The sequence below is a fragment of the Sceloporus occidentalis genome, unplaced genomic scaffold (genome assembly GCF_023333645.1).
Source record: "Sceloporus occidentalis isolate IW3139 unplaced genomic scaffold, rSceOcc1.0.p SCAF_2, whole genome shotgun sequence".
Taxonomy (NCBI): Eukaryota; Metazoa; Chordata; class Lepidosauria; order Squamata; family Phrynosomatidae; genus Sceloporus; species Sceloporus occidentalis.
Window position 1 is genome coordinate 271,351,872 of NW_028316982.1, and position 23,644 is coordinate 271,375,515.

At 41.3% G+C, this 23,644-nt stretch overlaps 1 protein-coding gene across 1 annotated transcript in view; it reads right to left on the reverse strand.

Moving 5' to 3' along the window:
• Nucleotides 1-23,644, reverse strand: part of POLD3 (DNA polymerase delta 3, accessory subunit) — a 40,920-nt gene that overhangs the window by 9,805 nt on the left and 7,471 nt on the right. The window contains exons 4-10 of the mRNA XM_089513087.1: nt 22,567-22,606; nt 15,297-15,429; nt 13,157-13,427; nt 11,865-11,946; nt 9,371-9,530; nt 5,729-5,835; nt 2,269-2,357 (exon numbers count right to left, since the gene is read on the reverse strand). Of these exons, the coding sequence (XP_089369213.1) occupies nt 2,269-2,357; nt 5,729-5,835; nt 9,371-9,530; nt 11,865-11,946; nt 13,157-13,427; nt 15,297-15,429; nt 22,567-22,606 (882 nt within the window). The remainder of the gene's footprint in view (nt 1-2,268; nt 2,358-5,728; nt 5,836-9,370; nt 9,531-11,864; nt 11,947-13,156; nt 13,428-15,296; nt 15,430-22,566; nt 22,607-23,644) is intronic.

Genomic DNA, 23,644 nt, shown 5'->3' on the forward strand with positions numbered 1-23,644 from the left:
TAAGTACTGTACTTTAGCTCCTATTTTTTTAAAAACGGAACCATCCCTCGGGGAAAGGCTAGAGTGTTATCTGTCCTGGAAGCTCTACCCTCTTATCCTTCCAGCCTTTAGTGTGAGTAGAAACAGTTATGCCTGCTGGAATTTTGTAAGTAATTTGGCATCATTTTCCTTTCCATTATCCTCTAGATCCTTTGTTACATGCCCTTAAGATTTACCCTCGACTTATCCAAGGGTCATATCAAAATCCATAATTTTGGTCCCAAAACCTGCCCTTGAGTTATTCATGAGGTTGACTTATAGTTGAGTATATACAGTAATCGATGAAGTTGTCGTTCAGCAAAATCTTTGGTGGACAGATTAAAAAAAATCTTAGTGGTCCAATTTAATATTTTCCCAATGTTTTACAATGTTTTACAGTTGTACCAGAAAACAGTAATACAATAATGAACATTGAAACATACAGAAAAAATGAAGGTGAAATTCTTATCAAAAATCTATGGAATGAATCTCAGGTTAGAACTTTAAATCATTCAGGCTACATACAGCTCAGGTTGCCATAATTCTCTACTAAAAACCAGGACAAAATGTAGGACAAAATTTAGACCAAAATATAGGACAATTGTAGGATAAAATATAGCCCAAAATGTAGGACATTTAAGGTTCTCCATTTTTCTTAAATGTCCTACATTTTGGTCTAAATTTTATCCTACAATTGTCCTATATTTTGGTCTAAATTTTGTCCTACATTTTGTCCCGGTTTTTAGTAGAGAATTATGGCAACCCTACATACAGCTTGAATTATACAGATCAAACAAAATTTACTATATATACTAGACTATAGATCAACCTCATGTATAAGTCAAAGGCAGGTTTTGGGCCAAAATTATAAATTCTGATATGACCTGAAGTTGAGGGTATAGTTTAGGGGCATGAAGCAAAGGATCTAAAGCAAGAAGCAAGGAAAACAATGCCAAAGAACTTACAAAATTCCAACTGGCATAACTGTTTGTCCTCACACTAAAAGCAGGACGGATGAAAAAGCAGAGGAGGATCAATACCTCCAGGACAGATTACTCTCTTGCCTTTCACCAGGATAGTTCCTTTTTAAATAGGAGTTAAAGTACAGTACTTGCATAGACATGTGCATAAGTAGACTTAGATTGAGATTTCCTGCATGGCAGGGGGTTGGACTAGATGGCTCTTGTAGTCTCTTCCAATGATTTTATTATTCTAGACTTTGGTTTTTTGTGACAATATTTTGACTAACATTTCTAACTTATATAGGAGTATATATAGTAAGATGATACATTCATACAGCATGGTTATGCTCCCCAGGGAGAGAGACCTGGTCTTATAGCTGGCTAAATGGGCAGGTGCTAGGCAATCTAGTTTCTGACTTTGGCTGCATAAAGAGAGAGAGAGAAAAACACCCCAAAATACCAGAGGCTGCCAAGCATCCAGGGACGCAGGTGTAAGGAGGACCAAACAGGGTCTACCAGAGATGGTGCCAAGTCACCTGGGTCTTGCTTTCCACTCCTCCTTTCAAGAGGAGTGTATCTGTATCAGCTATAAAACTAAGGGGCTCTAAGCTTGGTCTCCAGACAACAGCAAATTATGCTCCCCTGCCTTCCCTAACCTTGGGAAGGCTTGCAAGACTATCCCCTCTCCAAAGCCTGGTGGCCCATGCAGGCCACCTTCTCTAGCTATGGAGCCCCACCTCTCTTCACATTATAATAATAATAATAATAATAATAATAATAATAATAATAATCCACTTTAGCTTCTGCTGAATTCCATTACCTTCAAAATCATATCTTATTAAACCAATTAGTCAGGAAGATAGAACTGAAAACAATTAAGCGGTGAGGGAGAATCGCTCACCTTGTATTTCATTCTTGTTGCCCCATCATGATGCAATTAGTAGCTTTAAAGCCTTTTTTTAAAAAAAGTACATTTCACATTCTCAAATACATTCTCAAAGGTCTCAGTAGTACTTCCTCTTACAGACCCTTTTTGCCCCTTTGCTTCCAACCCCACAATTTTCTCCAAAGGTTCATCCTTTTTTCCTTCCAAGGCAAAGAAAGTGAGAACAGGATCAACACTGAGCAACTCTCCGATCCTTGCCAGTAAGTTATGGAACCCAAAAGAGCTGCGAAGCAATGGCCTCATGCTCATCAGTTTGGATTTGAGACTGCTGAGTTTCAGATCCATCGCTAAGGAAGTTTCACTCAGCAGTATCTGGAACACATGCACACAGCAAGTCTTTACCTCCATGTTCACAGGGTCTGGCTTTGGCTTCACAGCTGGCTCAGGCGAAATTTCTTTCTCTTCGGGAGTCGCAGGTGACTCTGGGACAACTGCAGGGAGAAAAATCAGCTATGTAGCCATTTTGGAACCACAGCCCCAAGTGAGGTTGAAGCACTGCAATGATATTCTTTTCTGATCTTCTTCTTCTTCTTCTTCCTCCTCCATACCTCACCTTTCCCCCACAATTAGGACAAAAAGTAATACTGAAGAAATTTAAACAGTTACAATACATAGGTTGAGCTTCTCTTGTCTGAAATGCTTGGGACTAGGACTGTTTGGGATTTCAGATTTGTTTGGATTCTGGAATACCTGTATTTGCGTATGCACACATAATGAGATATCTTGGCTATAAGACCCCAGGTCTAAACACAAAATTAATTTATTTTTCATATACACTTTATGGACATAGCCTGGAGGTAAGTTTTGAAAACTGAGCCATCAGAAATCAAAGGTGTCACTATCTCAGCTACCAATGAAAATAATATTGGTTTTCGGAATATTTCAGACTTCGGATAAGGGAAATTCAGCCTGTATTTAAAACATGTACGTCAACATTAAAACAGAATTAAACTAGTCACAAAATTTAAATAATTTAAATCACACTTTAAAAAATGAAATACAGTTAAAAGACAGGACTCTTTAAAAAATGCAGTGCCTTCTTAAAGCCCTTTCCTTAAAAACCTTTAGTTCTAAAAGCATGTAGAAATAAAAAAAACCTTTGCTTACTGATGGAAGGACAAGGAGGAGGTGATTGCAATCTCTCTAGGGAAGGAGTTTCAGAGCTAAGGCACAGTACTTAAAGTGTCCTGTAGGTAAGTAGACCCAGATTTTTGGAGTTGATTTTTTGACTAACATTTCTAGACTTATACATGAATATATACAGTAACTAAATGGGTAAAGCTTGCAGTGGATCATGCTTTAACAGTAAGTGAGGATAGACAGATATTAGCTTTTATAGTCTACAGAGATCTACTAGAGGATTTCACAGAAGATTTGGAAAACCTTAGCCAAAGAGAGGTATGAGGGTAAATTTAACAACAACAACAACAACACTATTATCATTATTGTTATTGTTACTACCACCACCAACCCTACTACTATTTATTTTATTTATATGCCACCTCTCCTGGACTGGGATCCAAGGCAGCTCACAGAAGGAAATCAACTAAAATTTACCCATGTAATTTTAAAAACATTTTTAAAAGATTCACATCTTCTTTATAGCAGGGAGAAAACTCGCCTTTTTTTTAATTCCTGACTCTGTCAGACAGGTACAACCTTTTCAGCCACTACTTAAATCTGGCCACAAAAACCCCAACAACTACTTAAACCCTCTGGCCACAAAAAACTTTATAGAAATAGTAGAAACAGCATTGGCAAAAAGGTACAAGACTCCCTGGAGCCCTCAAACAAGGCTGAGCATCAGTTTTCACTGTATGTTCCCAGTCTCCCTAAGACAAACCCAAGACAATATGTTTTGCTTTCTCCTGTTCTTCTGTGCTGAACTGATGGTATTAATTACACTTTAATAGTGCCTCCATGTTCTTTTCTTGACTGGGTGTTCATTTTGTTCAGCCTGCTTCTCATCTCATCTCCAAAATTAACTGTAATTTTCCCAAACAGCAGCACCAGTTACTCAATTTTTTTGGAATGGACACCAGGATTCTTATTATAGTGACTGAAGTGAAGTATTCTACAGGCACAGACAATATGGTTTTGCTTCCAACATCTCTTATCTGCTGGCTTGGCAGTTCTGCTTTCACTCCCATCATTCAGACAATTTTGTAAACACTCTGAATCCTTCTGTCCCCAAAATAAATCCAGGGATGTTCACTAAATGAGGTTGCAGCCAACTGCCAGAACCTGGCTAGATGCCATTATTGCCAAAGCATACAGTATTGCAAAAACCTCAAGGAGACTCTGAAGCAAATTCTGGCCAAGAAACTAAATTCAGCTCCATGAAGCTGGGCAAAATGTTTTGGGCATTTGAGAAAAGGTTACTGCAGTTTCCCAATCCATGTGGAGAAGAGAAAGCCAAGAACCTGGTAGTATGAACTTCTAAAAATTCTTACTTTTCTTTTCTTTTTTTAAGAAATATACATACATACATCAAGATTCTGGTCTGGAAGGCTGTGGAGATACATGTGATATATATGCTGCTGTTACCTACAGAAGGATCCAGTCCACAGGGGCAAGGAAAAGAGAAGATGCTTCTAAACAAACAAAGCTGCATTAATATACCGCTTCATACCACCTAAGCAGTGTCTAAGCGGTTTACAACTGTAAGCTAATTTGCCCCCAACAATCTGGGTACTCATTTTAGCTCCCTCCTCGGAAGGATGCAAGCCTGAGTCAAGCTTGAGCCCTTTTGCTGGTCTTGAACTTGCAACCTTATGGTTTTGAGTGAGTGGCTGCAGTACAGGCATTTAATCACTGTGCCACCAGGGCTTCTATGTCTTTCTTGACTTCCTTGACTTACTCAAATACCATGTTCTACTTATTTAATTTTCGAAGATTCCACCATGCCTTTTGCAGTTTCTTCAGCTCAGTTCGTTGTCTCTCACTTACTTATGTTTACATTTGTGCACCAGCACCATAATGATGGTCAAGTATTTTGGCTGTTCTACATATTACATCTTACTCTCTTTGACATAATCTACCAGGAAAAGGAAACCAAAGGACTGCAAAGAAACACTCTTGCTCTCTGCCATCATTTTATATGGGGTTACCGTGAAAGCATCTGTGATGTGTATACCTTCCTAGTCCACTACACAGCCAGTGTATTCCGCCGCTGTGAAAACAGTTCCATATCTGAGGCAAATCCTTGGCTGAGAAGAAGGTGCCCAAATAACTTGCAAATCTCCCCCATCCACTGGAGTCATAAATTCAGATTATGATCTGGCTGTGATTAACTTTTGACTAGTCAGGGCAAGATACAGGGCCTTTAGAATGAGGGCACACTCAAAGGAGAATTGAGAAAGGTTTGGAACACAAGAATTGATTTTTAAGAAGTCCAATGAAAACCATCCTGTCCATATAAGAAGTTTATTTAATTTTCCTTAAAAGCACTGAGATGTTACTGACATTGTTCCACTGTTGTGAACAGCTATATATTTCTTCTTGTTGCTGTTTCTTCTTCCAACCTGAGTTTTATTTGAAGTCATCTGAAAGTTAGCTTCTTTGAAGATACACAGCACAATAACATGTTTCTTAATAAATAAAATATTTAGGTATTTCTTATCACCAGTCAAATTTCCCTAGTGATGACCTGCCAGGTGTGCCATTTAATGGGAATGAGAAGAAAGGGAAGGACAGATGTGTAGTACTGCTGCCATCACTAAGTTTCTAGGAGCCTTAAGATTTGCTAGGTACTGACTTTAAGGTAACTGCACCGTTAGCCACCTAACTGGCTTGTACTTACCCTCATCATCACTGCTGTCAGACTGAGGCTGTCTGATTCTACGCCTCTTTTTCTTCAAAATTTCAGCTTCTTTCTCCTCTTCATCTGATATCTCTGCCCTCTTTGCTCTGCAAAAAAATAGATTATCTCACTTAGATGTAGGTTGGAGATGAGTAAGGAAAGGAAAATGAGGGGAAAGGACCCTATTGATTATCCATTTGAAGCAAAGGAAAGCACAGCCTAATTACAGCCTCTGTAATTAAAGAGTACTCGTTATGCTGAATCTCCAACCCTGAACAACTCCTGGAAGCTAAGGGGCAAAGATGAGCCCCAGGGCCACGTATAGCCATGTACACATAGAGAAAGACACATCTTTGTAATTCAGCAACATGGCAGGTTGACATAGGATCTCTCTGTGTGTGGTGCTTACAGCCAACATGGCATAGTGGTTTAAATATTGGAAGACAAAGACAACTCTGGAGACCAGAGTTTGATTCCCAGGTCAGCCATGAAACTGACTGGGAGACCTTGGGCAAGTCACGGTTTCTCAGCCTCAGAGGAAGGCAATGACAAACCTCCTCCAAACAATTCTTGCCAAGAAAACTCCATGATAAGAGTTTTGGGGTTGCCCTAAGTAAAAAAACAATTTGAGGGTGCACACAACAACAAACACAGAGAACTGGTCAGGACATGCCACCAGCAAGTGAAAGACAAGACCACCAGAAGTGCTCAAGAGTTCTGGCTACAAGGGTCTAGTCTAGAAGTCCAGAGCCAAGGACCATTGACTGTGTGGATGCCCACTGTGGTGTTAAATTCTGAAACGTGGCCATGTCTGCCTGGAATATCAGTATGCAAAGGGATCCTGTAGCACCTTTGAGATGAACTGTACGAAACAAGTTATAGCATAAGCTTTTGTAGACCAGATCTGCTTCCTCAGATGCATGAAGTACTGCACACATCTGAGGAAGTAGACCCAATCTATGAAAGTTTATGCTGCAACTTCTTTCACAGTTGGTCTCCAAGGTCCTACAAGATCCCTTTCATACTGTGAAGACAGCTTCAGATGCTGTTGAGGAAACATAGGGCTTCCTATCCAAGCAATTGGATAGTTCAGCGTGACCAATTACCAGACCCCTCTGACTTGCAACCAAGAAACAACTTATTAGCGAGCTCTTTGTGAAACCAAAAAGCCCACCTAAGACTCTAAAAGATGCATATCCAGAAGGAAGGACCTAAAGGATGAAGGAAAGAAGACTCCATGTTCTGTAAGTGATCCCAGAACCAGGAACATCCATGTTTTTGGATCTGGTCCTGCCCCAGCAATCTTTAAAAAAAAAAAAAACCAACCACATACATTTGTTCTCAAAGTAGAGTTTTACAAGAACCCACAGGCCTAACAGTCACTCAATACTCTTTTAATGGAGCTACCCCACTATGAGGTAGTGTCTAAGATTTCTGAAGCAGCTTTTAAAGTTTTTTTTAAAAACATGATCATATTTTTACAAGTAGAAAAAAAAGACATGAAATGGTTTCTTTCAGCCTCAATGGGGAGATGCCAACTATCCAGTCACAGAGACAGATACTACTCTAGGGGCTGCAGACGGCTTCCGTCTTGTGCCAAAGAGAGTCTTCTTCTTCAGGTTTCTGGAACTAAGAACAAGGGAGGTAGTGAGCATCAGCTAGAAAAGGGTGCCAAGTGAGGAGGAGATCTCCAAAGTAGGAACCTGTCTAGACCATCCATCACTTGCACATGTACCCGAGGACTAACAAATGTTTGCTGCCTCTGAAGTTGGGCTAGAATTAAAAGTTGAACGAAGGAAGGCAGTTGTAACTTGTACATAGAATGCCAGCCCCAAACTAAGTGAAAGGGATTTAAATCTTCATAAATTTCATTCTCACATGCAAGAATGACTAATCCTATCATTCTTCTCCTTGCTGAGACAAAGTTGTCAAAAATTAGTCAGTTTTTACAGATTGTCTCCTTATTTGGGAACTATTCCAAGGAAAAAGCATCTGTGTGATTTTTCTGTGCAGAAAGTAGCACATGCTGCTCTAAAAAAAAATCTGCGCAAAATAAATCGTTTTATGCACAGAAAATAACATTTCTGTGCAGAAAATGTTTCTGTGCTGGAAGCTTCTTTTCTGCACAGAAATATTATTTTCTTCAAAGAAATTCTATTTTCTTCGTAGGAACCTTGCATTCTGTGAAGAAAATGCAATTCTTTGCACAAAAATATGCATTTTTGCACAAAGTCCTGAACTTCAAAGATTCTCACCAGTCTAGGATCTCCTCATCAAGGTTTTCCTGATCCCTGAGAAACCAATTTTTCAACCATTTTTGAATATCATTTCCATTCCTACTAAGTAGCATTATATAGTTTAATCCCATCATCTTGTTAAATGTTTCTATACCATGAACTGAATTTACCAAATGCAAAATGATAGCCCTATTTAAATACTTAAAGGGATGCCATACTGAGGAAGGAGCAAGCTTGTTTTCTGCTGCTCCAGAGACTAGGACCAGGAAGAATGGATGCAAGCTACAGGAAAAGAGATTCCGCCTCAACATTAGGAGGAACTTCCTGATAGTAAGGGCTGTTCGACAGTGGAACAAACTCCCTCAGAGAGTGGTGGGGTCTCCTTCCTTGGAGGTCTTTAAGCAGAGGCTGGATGGCCATCTGTCAGGGGTGCTTTGATTGTGAATTCCTGCATGGCAGAATAAGGTTGGGCTGGATGGCCCTTGGGGTCTCTTCCAACTCTATGATTCTATGAGTAGTTTCTATTTGTCCTCTAGCTCCATCATTCATCGCTCCTATCACCTTTCTTCCGATTTCTCTTGTCTCCCCTTACAGCAACCAGTCCTCTACAGCATACTTGCAAATATATATAAGTAACTGGGCTCTGGAAACTTACCAAAGCCTGCATGACTGATAAGAAATTATTCTGGGCAGAGAATTTAAGGTTCCCTCTGTAGGTGCACAGATTTCAGAATTCATTCCAAATTATATTCATACTGCTAGTAAAACTACAATTGAGCAAATGGTGATCTTAAACTTTATTATTATGCTGAATTATTGGGTTGTTTTTTCTATTTAACACATAGTATGATGATTTGTATTTTACCTATCATAACCTCTTTCAATTTTTGCAAACTTTTATTCAGTTTTTATGAAGAACTTCCTGGCTGTAAGAGCTGTTCAAAGACGCTGCCTCAGAGTGTGGTGGAGTCTTCTTCTTTGGTGGTTTTCAAACAGAGGCTGAATGGCTTTCTGTCACAGGGAGGGCTTGGACTGTGTTTCCCTGCATGGCAGAATGGGATTGGACTGGATTGTCCCTTGGGCTCTCTTTTGACTCTGATTCTATATGGCACATTATTCTTCTTTCTCATTATTTACCATGATTTAAGGACAAAAAAATTAAGTCACACAAATGAATCAGCTCCACTGCCCCTTGGAGACCCTAAAAGCCCTAAGATTACCACACAAGAACACGAGAAATGTCTTAAAAAGAACATAATTCCCCTTGCATCTCTCTGGTTTGCATACCACTTAGCTTGGAGAAGAAACATGGACAACATGAAAGTTCACACACTCTTTTCATAGCTTTTGGCTGATCATCCGAAAGGAAGTAGCTGCCCAACAATGAACAAAAATGTCTTCTTACCTCTTCTTGTCCTTCTGCTGCCCTTTTGCAGGCTCAGATTTCTTTCTGGGTTTCTCAAGACCTTGAGCACTAGGAGGCAATTTGGCTTCCAATGAAGAAACTGGAGAGTCGATTGTGGCTTTTCCCTCCTTTTGCTGTTCAGCTTCAGTGCTGCCTTTGCCTGCACATGCCACAAGTCAAAATGGGAAAAGGCGGCAGTATTATGGATCACAATGGGCTGAAGACCACCATGAGTCAGCCAGCCTCTCTGAGGAGACCCAGAATCATGAAATCTAGTCATACATGCACAAAACTCTCTACATCTCAGATGAGTGTTTTAACTACAGTATTCTACCCTTAGCCACAGTTTCACTTCTGTGGTTTCAGCTACCAGTTGTTGTTGTTGTTATTATTATTATTACTAACATTTATTTATGAAGCGCTGTAAATTTACACAGCGCTGTACATACAATCTTTTTAGTTAGATGGTACGGTCTGAAAATATTAAGTAGTCCCTGCCCTCCTTGTTTGTGGTTTTTCCCTCAGCAGTTTCAGTTACTGGTGGTCCATCACAGTCTGAAAAAAATACTAGTGTAGGGTTTGATACTATCTGTGGTTTCAAGCATCTACTGGGGAGGGGTCTCTCTGAATTCATTCCCTGTGGATAAGAGTGGAGTACTATATATGAAGCTGTCTTATACAGAGTCATACTAAGGATCAACAACTTTCCATGCTATTACACCAATTAAATGAGCCCCCTCCCCAACTGTTCATAAGTTGCACAGAAAATTAGTACAAAGGGAGTTTGTTTCTAACTTCAAGACTTGGTAGTTTATAGGCCAACAATGAAAAGGCCAAGGTCCAAGGATAACCAAGGAGGAACACAAAATGATTTCCAGGGCATGGCTTTAACATCTTGGAGCTTTAAACTTAGGGGTTCGACAGACGGGCAGCTAAATGCCACCCCTGTATGCCCTGGGTTGGTGCTGCAGCTGCCACACGCTGTGGCACCGACCAGCTCCCTAAAACAGTGGTTCTCAACCTTCCTAATGCCGTGAACCTTTAATACAGTTCCTCATCTTGTGGTGACCCCCAACCATAAAATTATTTTTGTTGCTATTTCGTAACTGTCATTTTGCTACTGTTTTCCGATGGTCTTAGGCGACCCCTGTTAAAGGGTTGTTCAACCTCCAAAGGGGTCGTGATCTACAGGTTGAGAACCACTGCCCTAAAAGAAGCTGTTCTGAGCAGCTTCCTAAAAGGGGCGCCATGATGATGCCCCTCTGCGTAGTGCGGTTTGGGCGCTGCGCCAAAGGGACGTCATCATGGCGCGTCCCATGTGTATGCCAGCAGAAGGACTGTGAACATATGCATGCTCAGCCCTATTTGAACCCTAATTCAGGCCCAGGCTGTATTGTCCCTTAGTTTTAATTTTGGTCCACTGCTTAAACTTTTTAAATAAAGTTTTGATTTGTCTACTGGCTACAAGACTTAAGGTCCAAAATTTAGTCTATAAATATGAAAATAAATTAAATAGCAATTCAGTTCTTGCTTGGAGGTGTTTTGTAGACATGCCTGATAAACTATTAACTCATTTGCCTCTTTTGTAATGTTCATTTCTATCTTTTTCAGTTATCTGTATTTCAGTTTTACCTGTGGTATTTACATCTGAGGCACTCCAAAATACCACCACCACCACCAATAAAAATACAAAATGGAGGCGATAGATTATCCACAGCATTGTCTTCAGCCAAATTAACTGAGAGTAAGCTGTTCCAACCACACATTTTTATTTACCAGAATTCTGAATCTTAAAACCACCAAGTAGCCTTTAATTCCTAACCTATTTAGCACAGATTGAGTACCTATGTTATGATCTGACTGCAAGAATTGGCTCCTGCTTCATAAGGGTGGCAGTGGGGGCGACAGAAACAGAGGCATATGGAAAATAACTAGAGAAAAAGCTAAGAAAATCCATATTAACTGCAGCAGGGCAATATACTCTGATAGCCTTTAGGGCTAAAGGGCGGTGTATAAATGCCATAAATAAATAAAATAAAAAAATATACACATGTAGCTCAAAGAACACACAAGGCTCGACTACAAGTACAGCTGCAGAAGGTGGCAGAAGAGCCTGAACTACTTCCAACTACACAGGAGAGCTGCATTTTTAAAAAATGTTACATTGCACTTAAACTTTTATAGGCTTTTAAAAACTCAAAGAATGTCTAACTCTCTTTCTAGTTTCTTCCTGCAGTCTGTTTACTACGTGTGGGAGCATTAAAATAAAGTAAATTTATTTTATACTCCCCTCCTCACAATCTGAAACAGTACACCCTGTCCTAGAATTTCATTCTACCAAATGTGTAGATCATACTAACTAGAACAAGATTTACATCAGGACAGACATGCATAGATAAAAATTGCTTCATTTAACTGAGTGTAAACCCATCATTTAACCAGAATTCCCATAACTGGATGGAACACTTGGAATGGAAAAGAGAAAAAAACTTACAGTCCTTATTCACTGCAGCCTTTCCAAAGAAGTTGTTCAACATGTTTCCTTTAGCAAGTGCCTTGCTGCTTGTTGCAGAAGCCTGGGCATAATTAAGAAAAACTGTTAGGAAAGAGATACTATGAGAAACCAGGCCCCAATCCATCAAAAAGATTTGTTGAAACTCCCACCTATGCAGAAACACTAAAGAGCACCTCCATAGCTCCTACTCCTTTCAGTAAGACTTGCGTAGAAATAATTACTACAAGGTATGCATTTCCCCTCATTTTCAAAGACCAGAAGCACAAAAACATTAAAAGAAATTGTTGTTGTAGAAGTGCGTGATTCAGTGTGACTGGATGCTGCAGAAATCTTCGTCATCTCTTCTAGTGCAGGAGTCAACAATGGAAGATCCTGAAGGTGAGAAGCACAAGCCCATACATTTTGGCTACCCTGAGTAGACAAACCACATTGCAACTAATGCTGCTCATCTTCAACCTGAGATTTGGTGGAACTCCAAACACATTGGGAAGTAACCCACTGCTCTACATCTGCCTCCAAAGTCCAGCAAAAGGACAGTTTGAATCCTTTCACCAAGTCTGATGATGGAGGGAGTATCTAGTCATGGTATTACACTGTGTACTGGAACCACTTAAAAGATTTCAGAGAGATTTCTTCCTCTTTCCAAAAGCCTCTAAAACCCAGACTAGGGTTAGAGAAGGGAGTTCTACCCCATAATTCACTGGAAAATAAGTTGCATGTTTGACTCCAAGTCAAAACACTTGCTCTGAATTTAGTGATAGTGAGATCTGGCAAAATATAAAAAACCAGTTCAAGAGCACAGTTTGCAATAATCTAAATTAAGAGAAAAACACCTTATAAAGACCTTTCGTCTACATTGGCCTGCCAGATTGAAGCAGGGCTGCATCCCCACAGCAGAAATAATCCAGTTTGACACCACTTTAACTGCCATTGCTCAATGCTATGGAATGCTGAGAATTGTAGTTTTGTGAGATAATTAGCCTTCTACATCAGAGAGCTCTGATGCCACAACTACAATTCTCAGAATTCCACAGAACTGAGTCATATCAGTTAAAGTGGTATCAGACTGGATTTTTTCTGCAGTTTGCATGCAGCCAAAGATATCTTGAGTATAAGTATGCAGACTCTCACGTCACTTTACCCAAAGGTGAGTGGTTCTTAAAAAGAGTGTCCAAGACAGAAAACGTATTTATCTATTCAGATTATTTATACCGTGCTGTTCACCTGCAAAAGTTATCAAGTGACTTACAAATCATCAGTTTGAAACTTACAGTTGGTGTCTCTTTCACCTCCTGTTTCGCTTCCTTCTGTGTATTCTGGAGTTTGTTGGTGGCTGATTTCACTGCAAACATTCCCATAATGCCCTTGGCCTGTGGGGCAGGCTGCTTTGATGAAGTACTTGGGGCATGGCCGTTTGCCACAGGGGCAGCAACTGCATTTGTTCCAGGGGGTGGTTGGGAATTCATTGGTGCTGGGATTTCAACCAGAGCCATTTCAGCTGTGGTCCTTGCAACAGCAGCAGCACAATGAATTCCACTGAACCTGGAGAGCCGAATGAAAAATTTAATTACCAATATAATAGTTGATCATCTGCCTTCATTTTCATCCTTCAGTGCCTAATATGCTTAGCTTGCTCTAACAACTTGGGAATTAAGGCACACACCTAAGGAAGCAATTCCTGTTTTGATCCTTAAATATGTTAAGACACTTTCCCCCAACCTGGTGCCATCCAGATATTCTGGATTATTTATTTTATTTTAAATTATTTTAAGGCCACCTTTAAGTGCAGTGTTTACAATTACTATCTGCTAAGCCAGACTGGCCAATTTGTTGCTGTTAACTGCAGTCAAGTCAGTTTTGAATTATGGGCAACTCTACCAATGAGAGACTTTCAAGTTACCTTGCTATCAAAAACCCTGCTCAGGAATAAAGGAATTTATAATCCAAAAGAACTAGAGGGCAATAAGATGAGGAAGGGTTGTAAGATTAAACTTTGCTAGGAATGAAAGAAATTGCTCCTTAATATATTCTGAATGCAAATCAAAAAAGGTTTTGCGTTTCTTTGTATATAAGCAGCTCTTGAGCAGGTTTCAACAGTCACTTGCCCACACATTGAAGCAGATAGGTAGAGATGATTTAATTTAAGAAGCCCTGATCAATGTTCTGTTAGACAGAGACTGAAAGACCATATCTCCCCATATGAACCTGTCACCAGAGCTTTAAACCCAGGGTACTTGGAGGACCGCCCCCCCATATAATCCGCCCCGCACACTCAGGTCAGCCAGGAAGAATCTGCTGAAGATCCCAACTGCACAATATGCGGCGACCTCGCAAAGGGCCTTTTCCATCTCGGCCCCAAAAATGTGGAACAACCTTCCCGACGAGCTCTGTTCCACCACCTCCCTGGATCTTTTCAGAAAGAACCTTAAGACCTTTTTCTTTCACCAAGCTTTCCCCCCATGAGATGTGATATTATGCCCTCTCCCTCTATTGTGTAATGATTTTCACAATGTTTTTGGATCAATTCAACCAAGCTGGCTGTGTAATAGCTTTTAATGTGATATTTTTTACATTGTTTTTATTGATATGTATGTATTTTTATGTTGAATTTTAATCTGTAAGCCGCTTTGATCATCGCGGAAAAGTGGGATAAAAATAAAATCTATCATCATCATCATCATCATCATCATCATCATCATCATCAGGGGAAAGCTTTCTTTTGGTCCCACCGTGATAGGTTTTCTTGGTGTGGACATGAGAGACAGGGTCTTCTTGGTGGCTGATCCCACTCTCTGGAACTCCCTTCCACAAGAGGTTAGGTTGGCCTCCTCCCTGCTTTCACCAACAAGCAAAGACATTTTTATTTAAGCAAGCTTTTAATGACAAAGCAGGGAAGGTTCTAATGTAGATGTATGTTTTATCAGGTTTTAACTTTTGTATGGTTTTAAATTGCTTTATAGTGTTTTAATGTGGGGATTTTAAATTGTTTTTAAAACTTTTAAATAAATGTTTTTAATTTGTTGTTTTGGAAGATGCCTTGGGTTCCATCCTGGGGAAAGGCATCATATAAAGTAAATAATAAATCAATAAATAGAATTGAAGTTAGATATGGTAATTCAATTCATACCAAAGGCCATAATGGAAAAGTTCAGTGTCATTAGAAACATGCAGATTCTGAAGTGAAAGTTAATCAAAGTGTTAATTAAAAATGAGCACAATATATGTTCTCAGGTGGGGATGGGGCCAGCTCAAACTTCTTTCTATCAAAGGCAAAACAAACCAACGAAACAAGGCAGTGCCACAGTAAAGACACACTAAGGACACTTTTGGGATGCTGGCAAGGCTAGGTGCAACCTAAAACTATCGAGTCCCACAAATCGGTGGCAGACCATTTGCCAAGACAAAACTCACTTGCTGCAGCTCTGCAGGTTAGCTTTGATGATATCATAGTCCGTGCTGTAGAGTGGGCCACTGTCCTTAAGCATGGCTTTCTGGATGCTATAGACATGTACACTGGCAACAGTGGACAGCTTTGACTTCATGTCTGAAATGAGGAAACAGAAGGCCTCTGAAGTACAAAAGCACTTCTTGAAGGTTATAATTTCACTTTGGGAAATAAAATAAAAACCCCATCACTTTGAGAATAATTTTCATTTAGTGTCAATGGATTTTCTGTTTGCATCCTATGAAAAACCCAGTTCTGCAAATTCCTTAGATTTAATCTTGTACAGCCAACCCTTCGTATCCACAGATTCAACCATCCACAGCTAGAAAATATTTTAAAAATACAGTCGCCCCTCCTAAAGTGTGGATCTGGGATCCACTACCTTAAATAGGCGACTTCCGCTGTTTCCAATGGGGCATAGCCCAGTGGCGCGTGCCCTGCATGCGCTCATGCCCCATTCAACCCTATGGGACTTGGATATGTGCGAGCCTACGTTTTCGCATGGGAGGGGGGTCCGGAACGGATCCCCCGTGAAAACGGAGGGCCAACTGTATATAAATTCCAAAAAGCAAATCCTGATTTGGTCATTTTATATATGTGACACCATATGTGGCCTAATACTACAACATTGTATTTAATAGGACTTGAGCACCCACAGATTTTGGTATCCATGAGGGATCCTAGAACCATACACCAGTGGATACCAAGGGCCCATTGTACTCCCCAGGAAGGGCAGCCCTGTCCCCTTTGCTGGTGTATGCTTTTGCATCAGATTGGAGCCATCAAACAATACCCAAAAAGGGTGAATAGTAAGTGTCTGTGGAGGGAGATCACGTTAAGTAAGAATATGCTATCAGCTTATCCCCTGCCTATACTTTGCACATATTTTCTGCATCAATCTGCCAGCAGCTTCAGGTAATACATTAGATCCTTGGGTGGCTCACCTCTCCTTTAGCCACAGCATTACTGGCACTTGTATTCTGCAAAGCATCTACTTGGAACCTCACTAACTCATGAGCCTGTGAATTTTCCAGAAGTAGTCTAAGATTGTGCTTCTCATGCTAGCTGGTGTGGTGGACTGTCCGTTTTTATTCTAACGTGCCAGGAATCATTACCATATTTGTGCCTGTTGACTATAATTATTTCTCTTTTTCCTGGAAAGCCTCCATAGACCAGTAACCAATGGCTTACAGACTAGCGTTGGACCACAGGCCACCATTTTGAATAGCACTAGTGTTACAAAACCTGCATTCATACTGGGGTTTAGTGTAATAGAATAATGGACAAGAACAATCAATATATGCTTGCTTTTCCCGAGATGTTGTGATGGGTGCACCCCTCTCCAAAATCCTTGAAGCCAAATCCATAAACTGCCTCCATTATTTCCTCCTAATTTAAATTGTTATCTAGAAGTCTATTCTTTAAACCTCAGTCTGCTTTCCCCTTGGCAAACATTTTTGGCCATCAAGACAAACACAATGTAAGACTACCTACTGTGTAGCTGAATTATGGCTATAAAAGCACTTGTAGTCAGAATGCCTACGCTTTGGGATAAAGAAACATGAGACCTGTGATAACAATCTGAGGGCTTGCAGCCCAGGGCTTCTCTGCCAAGGCCTATCAGATCGCAATAAGCAGAGGATGGTTGAAACAGAAGTCTGATGGAACGCTGGCCTCACCTTTCCACTAGCCTACTCTAATTTCAGATGCGCTTCCCTCTGCGTCACTTTTGAAACCAACTCTTTCCATCTTGGCTAGCCAATTTAAAAAAGATGTTGATAAGCTGAAACATGTCTAGAGGGTGACCAAAATGGCAAAGGGTCTGGAATCTGCCTTATGAGGAGAGACTTAGGGAGCTGGGATGTTTAGCCTGGAGAAGAGAACTTTAAGAGGTGATATGATAGCCCTCTTTAAGTATTTTAAGGGGTGTCATATTGAGGACGGAGCAAGCTTGTTTTCTGCTGCTACAGAGAATTGGACACAAAACAATGGATGCAAGCTACAAGAAAAGAGATTCCACCTTAACATTAGGAGGAACTTCCTGACAGTAAGAGCTGTTCAACAGGGAAACACACTCCCTCAGAAAGTGGTGGAGTCTCCTTCTTTGGAGGTCTTTAAACAGAAGCTGGATGGCCACCTCTCAGGGGTGTTTTGATTATGAGTTCCTGCATGGCAGGGAGCCCTTGTGTTCTCTTCAAACTCTATGATTCTAGTCTTCATAGCCAATGGAATCATGTGGGGTACCAGCAATGGGGCCCCGAATCTTTAGTGTCATTCTGAGCCCTGAAGGCTGTCCGAGTGCTTCAGACAGCAAATTCAGGAAGGCCTGGATTCTAATCCAGGAGTGGACAACTGTGGTGAGGGCTGGCCTGCAACTTCATGGCAGGCTTTAGTTCTAGGTCACCTTCGTTCTACTCTTTAGGGGCCCTCTTACTCTACCCAATTTTAGCACTGTGATTCTACTTTAACTACCACAACATCATGCTATGGAATACTGGAGTTTGAAGAAGCATTCTCTCTGGCAGAGAAGGTTAATTATCCTCTCACTTAACAGCAAATCTCAGGATTACATAGGACAGCCATGGCAGTTAAAAGAGGCACTGTAGTGCTATAACTGTATACTATGAAAGGGCCTCTTGAATAGTCAAGCATCATTCACTATGTCAGTGAGGTAAAGTTAACAGAAGCCAGTGATGTCTCAGAATGCATTGGGAGGAAACTGGAGGAGAATTTGCAGAGACCAAACTGGGCCCCTCCCTCAACTACATATCCCAGGATTCCACAGGACGGAGCCATGGCAACTACAGTGGAATCACAGTGCTGTAACTATGTTGTGTGAAAGGGCATCTTGTTTCTGGCCTGATTTTCTACATTTAAAGAAGGTTTTAGGGATCAGAGAGGGGTGTTCTGGTGTATAATGCTACGCTATTTGCCAACATTTTAGGTGATGTTATGGGTAATATTTTGCTTGACAAGGTCTGGCTCCTCTCCCCAAACACTGAGGCTGCATGCGCCCTGTAATTTCCTCACCTCTGCCCTACCTGTTTATGCAATCTGCACTACACTTGTGCTATAGAGATGGGAAGGCTCAGAACAATGCCAGGAAATTAGAGATTGCTTCACTGGAAAAAGGGGAGGTGGGGTTAGGGAATATTTTCTTTTAGAATGAAGAATAAAATATTTAAGACAAAGGGTTCATATATTCACCACACCTACGTTATTTCTAAAAACTATGTATGCAGCAAGTAAACCCTCAGGTTAGATTATGTACAGTAGTACCTCACATCATTGTAATTCCTAGTCTTGGTTTCTTTTTCTCAGTACTTTTTATGGGAATGAATGATTTTTGTCAGTTTGGCATTCTGGAGGACTAGAGGAGACAAAATAACTTTCCTTGTTCTATGAATGTTGATGCTTTCTTCTGTTTTTATTGGGTTTCCCCCTAGATTCCCATGAAATTGTGAAAGCAAAAAGGTTCCTTATAAGTTCTGGACCTTGTAGCTCCATTTGTAAGAATAATATTTTTAAAAGTAAATTCAATTTGTAATTATTTCCTGAATAAGCTGTACCTTTAATATATCAAACATGATATTTGATGCCAAACCAAACTGTACATTTTATGTTCATAAAGGAACAAAGGCCCGTACAGCACGGGCCTATAGTACGCACTCCGCGCGTATTAGGGTTAGAAAGGGGCGTCACTTTCTGACGCCCCTAACCCTAATACGCGCGGAGTGCGCACAAAATGGCGGTGCCCGTTCCACACGGGCACTGCCATCTTGACGTAGCGGACGCATTGCGTCGCACGTCACAAATGATGCTGCAAGTGTGCCATTGCCGCCTCATGATGTCATAAGTGCGCCGCAACAAGAAGCGCCATTTTGGAGCTTCTTTTTGCAGCGTGGAGGAGCCGTGCGGTTTGGACGCTGGGGCTCCTCTGCGCTGCAAAGGGTGGCGGTGGCAGACCGCCCATTTTGGGCGGTCTGTAACGCGCCAAAGTAACTTTCCAACAGTAGTGTTGATATTTCCGTTTTATCTGAACATTTCTGAGGCCTTTCCCGCTGTTAAAAACCCATTCCTGCCATGGCTTCAAAATTTTCAGAAGTCTTACATCTCTAATGTGCTGTGCTTCCAAAGTGTCCCATGTGGCTCCAAAGCACAATACCTAAGATAAACGCCTCCTTGCCCTGTTCCCAAGTCTGACGTATGTTGAAATTCTCAAAGGAGGGATGAACTCCTACTTGTAACTGGAAAATGGCATATTCCAAAAACAGGAAGAAGATATGGGGACTAATGTAAGGATTTTAAGTGCAAAGGGGTACAATGGAAGTGCCTTACAGAGCAACAGAAGTCATTCTTCCAATGGTATAGTGCACCTGGGAAAAAGATGGCAATTCCTCAAGGAAAGAAGAAAGGGCCAAGAATGAACAAGTGCCAGCTGACTCTGAGAATGGAAGAATCAGGCAAATAGAGGCTTCACTGCCAGAGAAAGAGGAGCCGTTGACGCAAACAGGATAAAGAAAAAGCTGGCAGGGTCTCCTGATGTGTGAACAGGGACAAAGTGTTAAGAGATTAAGGTTCGAGTTGGCGGAATGACGGGGACTGTTAAACTTAAGGTAATTTTGATTTTACTGTGCATTAAATGGTTCTAATGCTTTTGTAAGTATTTTAATCATTATCCTTCCCAAGATTAGGAAACAGAGCAGATTCTACTACATACAGAACGCAAAGCCTGACTACAAAGTCCAACAGAAAACCACCCCTGGCCATTCCTTAACTTCCTAAAGGGATAAGCAGGTCTTTTAACTGATCCAAACACCCTCCAGTTAGAATATCAATGGAGCCAGACTTCTATTTTTGTAATTCTAGGCTTGGCATGTGGGTTTCTGCTTTAAGAATTGGAAATCAATTATTTAAACACCACCATTACGGTACACATTCAATTTCACAGTATGACATACAAAAAGTAATTAATAGGCCCTTGTCTCAAAGAATCTGTGATCTAATTTGGGCAAGGGATATAAATACACAATCTGTTTTGTCTTGTTTTTTCAAGTAGATGTGCCCTGAGAGCCTAGACAACTAAAAGCCAGTGTCAGTGCACCTACTGTCTTCCAGGAATAACACCAAGCCAAGAAGAAAACCAGATTGGCCCCATTCACTAACCTATGGAGCTGCTCCAGGGAGCTACCTTTCCCTCATCCTATCACAAACCCTATTCCCAAATGTCTGCAGGCCTGAGACTGTTGAAAAAAGTGAACTAATTCTCTGGACCTGTCCGTTGGTAAAAGGAACAGAGCTTTTTAAGCAAGACTGCTTGCAACAGAAACAGAGCTACACCTGAAATGCATTTCAGACCTCTATTCTCTGGCCTTAAGGAACTGATCTTTTTTCTTTTCCTTCATTCCCCTTCCCTTGTGCGTCTTGTCATTGTTGTTTTGTTTTTTAGCTTTTCAAATCTGAATCTTATAAAGGAGCAACTGTTTAATAAACAGGATAATGAAGTAAATTGAGAGCAAGTGAGAGTAGAGACAGATAGGACAAGTATCCCTTTTTAAATAAATAAAAAGGAGGGAGGGAATAGTCAGAGATGGAGATATCAGGATTAGAAGGAACAACTTGGCAAAGAAAGTCAGGGCTATAGATAAACTACCATTTGCTGCTGCAGGATGAGAAAAGATATGAAGGCATAGCCCAAAAGTTCAGAGACCAAAAGAGCTAATGCATCTTTTAAATGGCAATCCTTCCCCGATCTTTTTTTTAAATACTTCTCCAATTTTTTCATAATTGTTTCCAAACAGCTCTGTGTTTTTCATTGTTATACTGATCCCTAAATATTTCACCATTTTTAAAATTTGAAATCCAGTCTTTTCTTTCAGTTTGTTCTCTTCCTCTTCAAAGGAATGTGTTCCACTGTTGAACAGCTCTTACTGTCAAGAAGTTCTTCCTAATGTGGAGGTGGAATCTCTTTTCCTGTAGTTTGCATCCATTGCTCCATGTTCTAGTCTCTGGAGCAGCAGAAAACAAGTTCACTCCATCCTCAATGTGACACCCCTTCAAATACTTAAACAGGGCAGGCTAAATATACCCAGCTGCCTAAGTCTCTCCTCGTAGGGCTTTATCGTTTCCAGACCTTTCACCATTTTAGTCACCTTCCTTTGGATACGCTCCAGCTTCTCAACATCCTTTTTGAATTGTGGTGCTCAGAACTGGACACAGTATTCCAGGTTAGGCCTGACCAAAGCAGAATAGAGTGGCACTATTCCTTCCCTTAATCTAGACACTATGGCGGGTTACACACCGCCATGAAAGTACGCACGGAGCACGTACTAGGGTTAGGGAGGTGCGGTGCTTCCGCACCTCCCTAACCCTAATACGCGCTCTGCGCGTAAAAAATGACGGCAGCCATTCCAGACGGCCGCCGCCATGAGGACGTCACGGCTGCGCCACCTCTATACGGGGCAGCTCGGACGTGATGTCCTTGCTCCGCACCAGGGCGCCTAGTGCGCCCTTAGCATGAACCAGGAAGGAGCTCCGTTTCGGAGCTCCTTCCTGGTTTGTGGCGCCGCTTTGCTTCGCTGGGCGTAGCCTTCAGACAGCTGCGCCCAGCGAAGCAAGGGAGAAAGGGGCCAAGCGGCCCCTTTCTCCCCCTCCCCGCTGTCGCGGGGTGTCCTTGGGGCTTGAAGCCCCAAAGACACCCCTTTTCAGGCTGCGGGGAAGCGGCATTTTGCCGCTTCTCCGCAGCCTGAAAAGCGGCGGATCGGGGCCTCAGCCACGTTCTGGCCACTGAGGCCCTGATACACTGGGGAAAGGGGCGGGTACAGCCCGCCCCAAATAGGCGGTCTGTAACCCGCCTATACTTCTATTGATGAAGCCTACAATCGCATTGATCTATTTAGCTGCCGCATCACAGAAGCCTTATATTCTGTTCCTTCACATCTACTCCATGCTAAAATAGAGCTGAAGCCAGTATTCCAAGTTCAAGACTGTCTTATGCATCTGTATTTCTCACTCCAAAAATATCACACAGCTCTGGAGCTAATCAATAGAAGTGTGCTATCCAAAATCAGCTGGCACAGCATATGAACCTCTTTGTAAAGGGATACAGACTTTAAGCCATTCAGAATGACCAAACGCTACCTATGTCAAAACAAATTTGTAAAGTGTGGCAATCATATTAAGACAGTCCAAATCAAAGCAGGTTTCCCCCTGAAGCAGTGTTCTCAATGAACCTACCTTCTAGCTTTTCTTCTTTCACTACTGCAACCTTGTGGCACTGCAAAGAAATGACAACTGATTACCATAGTATTTTATTATAGTTTTAATCAGGGTATCAACATTCTGATCTTAATATAATTCACAGGCAATAAAATCTTAAGGATTTCAGTAGAACTCAGTGTCAGCTAAACAATTAAGGCATGCAACCTACCAACCCAGTGGGACTTCAGTGATCTACACAACAGGATGGGGCACACCATCAGGTGCTGTGAACCATTTTCATCCCTTCAGACAGCTCAGAAGTCCTCATCCATTATTCTCAGATAATTCTGGGGTGGGACTTTTTTTCTTCCCCACATGGCATGTTAGGATACCATCTTCTATTGCCCACTTCTTAAACCAAATTCAGCTAACACTTTGATGGTGAAGGCATAAAGAATCAGAACAGGAAGCTTCATGCATTCCTTCCCAGCTGCTACAGAAAAACACAATGTATCCCACCAGAATAAGAGCAGAAGGCAGGGACACAAGCCATCTCTACAGCGGTGAACAATGGCCCCTGGGCCAGGAACATCAATGGATGAGAATCATGAGGCCACAGGCCATATGTAAGCCCTTGCCCCTCCCAGATTCCAGTTGTTAAAAAGAAAAAGAAATAGGTCCAACACTACTCTGGAGGCAGAAAATGGACTCCAAGGGAACCAGTTTGCCTCCTAAATGCTATTAAATGTGCATATGAGCCCGACTAGACTGAGATAATCAGAAGAGGCCCTTCTCTCAATCCCACCACTGTCACAAGCACAGTTAGTAGGGATGCAAGAGAGGGCCTTCTTGGTGGCTGTACTTGAACTCTTGAACTCCCTTCCCAGGGAGGCCTGAACAGTCCCCTTGTTGTCCGTGGGCAGGCTAAACCCCTTTTATTCAGACAGGTTTTTAAAACAGAATGGACTGGGGGTTCTGTACTATTGTAATTAGGCTGTTTTTAGGCACTTTTATGTTTTTTGAATGACATTTTATTCTTTTTAATGAGTGATGTGTTTTAATACTGTAATAGTTTAGTTCTATTTTAATGTTCACTTTTTGTATATTTCAATTG